The sequence below is a fragment of the Pempheris klunzingeri genome, chromosome 17 (genome assembly GCF_042242105.1).
Source record: "Pempheris klunzingeri isolate RE-2024b chromosome 17, fPemKlu1.hap1, whole genome shotgun sequence".
Taxonomy (NCBI): domain Eukaryota; kingdom Metazoa; phylum Chordata; class Actinopteri; order Acropomatiformes; family Pempheridae; genus Pempheris; species Pempheris klunzingeri.
The window spans coordinates 742,744-745,243 of NC_092028.1; the positions used below are offsets into that span (position 1 = coordinate 742,744).

Here is a 2,500-nt window from a genome sequence, read left to right on the forward strand (position 1 = left end):
GACCAATCAGAGAAGCTCCTCCTCCTAAATCTGATTTGGTCTGACCTGGACCACATGAGACCAGGTCTACACCAAAACCCTCCACACCTAGACTGACACTGGTACTCCAGGGAGGTTTCACACACAGCTCTGATTTTGTAAATACAGAAAAAGGGCAGACCAGATCAGACCGGTCCAGACCACATCAGACCAGGTCAGACCGGTCCAGACCACATCAGACCAGGTCAGACCGGTCCAGACCACATCAGACCAGGTCAGACCACATCTATAGAACTGGTTTCAGATCTGTGGAGAAAAAGGCAGATTTCTCTGACTTTTCTCCACTCGGACTGGACTGGACCAGGTCTGCATCAGTAGCCAGTCCCCCTGGCCCAGTCGAACCCGGACTAGTGTACCCAGACTGTGGGGACCGTTTGACTGAGAGCAGCAGCAGCATCGTCACTTTGCTCAGTTAGCTGCTAGCTAGCATCATCAGCACCGGCCTGACTCCGGACCTCTGCAGCATGCTAAGCTAACACTTTAGCTCTTCTCCAGCTGTTTGGTGTGATGGTGAACATCTGTCTGGACACACAGACACACACAGACAGACAGACAGACAGACAGACAGACAGGCCGTCCTGCTGGACTGAGAGCTGTTTAACGGAGCGGGGTTAGCTAACCAGCTAGCCGTGTGTTAGCATTAGCAGGGGTCTGTGCAGCATCACCGACACGTAACGCCACAGACAGGTGAAATAAGCCCACCTGTGGACGTCACCGGCTCTCTGTGGGTTAGCTCATGCTCCCACCGGCCTGTCCGGTGTCTTCATGCCTCCGTCGGTGCTGAAGCTCCGGCTGTTTGTCCTCAGGGGACCGTTAGCTCTGCCGTTAGCCGTTAGCTCCTCTGCCGCTCTTCTTCTTTATTCCTCCAGTCAACACAGCGGAGCACGTGACCTGAGCGGAGGGCACGTGGTGCGGGCTGCAGGTACCCGCCAGGTGAGTATAAAACACTGAGCTATCACATGATGTGACCATAATGTATTGATTAAGTGTATGTATGATACAGGAGGGGTGATCAAGTGTAACTTATCAATAATATGAAACAACCAAACTAATCACATTTTACACTCTGGTTTGACTGTCTAAGCTTTTAGACCACCTGGAACCTGCAGTAAACAGGGGGGCAGGTACTGGGGGGCAGGTACTGGGGACGGGTACTGGGGGCGGGTGCTGGGGACGGGTACTGGGGGCAGGTGCTGGGGACGGGTACTGGGGGCAGGTGCTGGGGACGGGTACTGGGGGCAGGTACTGGGGACGGGTACTGGGGGCAGGTGCTGGGGACGGGTGCTGGGGGGCAGGTACTGGGGACGGGTACTGGGGGCAGGTGCTGGGGACGGGTACTGGGGGCAGGTGCTGGGGACGGGTGCTGGGGGGCAGGTACTGGGGACGGGTACTGGGGGCAGGTGCTGGGGACGGGTACTGGGGGCAGGTACTGGGGACGGGTACTGGGGGCAGGTGCTGGGGGGCAGGTACTGGGGGGCAGGTGCTGGGGGGCAGGTACTGGGGACGGGTACTGGGGGCGGGTACTGGGGGGCGGGTACTGGGGGCAGGTGCTGGGGGGCAGGTACTGGGGGGCAGGTACTGGGGACGGGTACTGGGGGCGGGTACTGGGGACGGGTACTGGGGGGCAGGTGCTGGGGGACAGGTGCTGGGGGCAGGTGCTGGGGGACAGGTGCTGGGGGGCAGGTGCTGGGGACAGGTGCTGGGGGCAGGTGCTGGGGACAGGTGCTGGGGGACAGGTGCTGGGGGGCAGGTGCTGGGGGGCAGGTGCTGGGGGGCAGGTACTGGGGACAGGTACTGGGGGGCAGGTACTGGGGGGCAGGTACTGGGGACAGGTACTGGGGGACAGGTGCTGGGGACAGGTACTGGGGGGCAGGTACTGGGGGGCAGGTGCTGGGGGGCAGGTGCTGGGGGACAGGTACTGGGGGGCAGGTGCTGGGGGGCAGGTACTGGGGACAGGTGCTGGGGGGCAGGTGCTGGGGGGCAGGTACTGGGGGGCAGGTGCTGGGGGGCAGGTACTGGGGGGCAGGTGCTGGGGGGCAGGTGCTGGGGGGCAGGCGGATGAGGTCACTGTGCTGATTTTGGGTTGTAACAGAAGGAACGTTGCAGTGTTCAGTCAGAACGGTTGAGTCCAGGTGTTCACAGGTGCTTTACTGTCCACAGTAAGTCTCTGCTGACTGAACTCTGAAGCCTCCTGGTGCCTGTTAGGAAAACTGAGAGTGTGAGGAAAACTTGGACACTTGGACGCCTGGACTCAGAGGACTGGCCCTCAGCTACAGTGAAGCTGCTGCATCATCTCAGACACTGACCGCTGCCCAGTGGAGCCAAGATGGCCGACAGGCAGCCAGAAACATATGGGGACATCAAGTAACATCTAAGGAGTCATGCAAGTATTGATTTTATATTGGGAGGAAATTATGATTAATCACATGTCCACTGAAGTGTTCATCATGCATCACTAGCT

The 2,500-nt window shown here is 59.4% G+C and overlaps 3 protein-coding genes across 3 annotated transcripts in view; 1 reads left to right on the forward strand and 2 right to left on the reverse strand.

Moving 5' to 3' along the window:
• The window catches only part of LOC139216267 (uncharacterized), a 46,061-nt gene that overhangs the window by 8,562 nt on the left and 34,999 nt on the right, over positions 1-2,500 (reverse strand). The gene's annotated exons all lie outside the window — the stretch shown is intronic.
• LOC139217003 (uncharacterized) overlaps positions 684-2,500 on the forward strand; it is a 6,933-nt gene continuing 5,116 nt past the window's right edge. Inside the window, exon 1 of the mRNA XM_070848262.1 lies at positions 684-972. The gene's annotated coding sequence lies outside the window, so the exon portion shown is untranslated. The remainder of the gene's footprint in view (positions 973-2,500) is intronic.
• LOC139216266 (uncharacterized) lies at positions 1,119-2,390 on the reverse strand. Its single transcript, XM_070847355.1, has 2 exons — positions 2,346-2,390; positions 1,119-2,111 (listed from the first exon to the last, which is right to left on the reverse strand). The coding sequence occupies exons 1-2, from the start codon at positions 2,388-2,390 to the stop codon at positions 1,119-1,121; spliced, it is 1,038 nt and encodes a 345-aa protein (XP_070703456.1).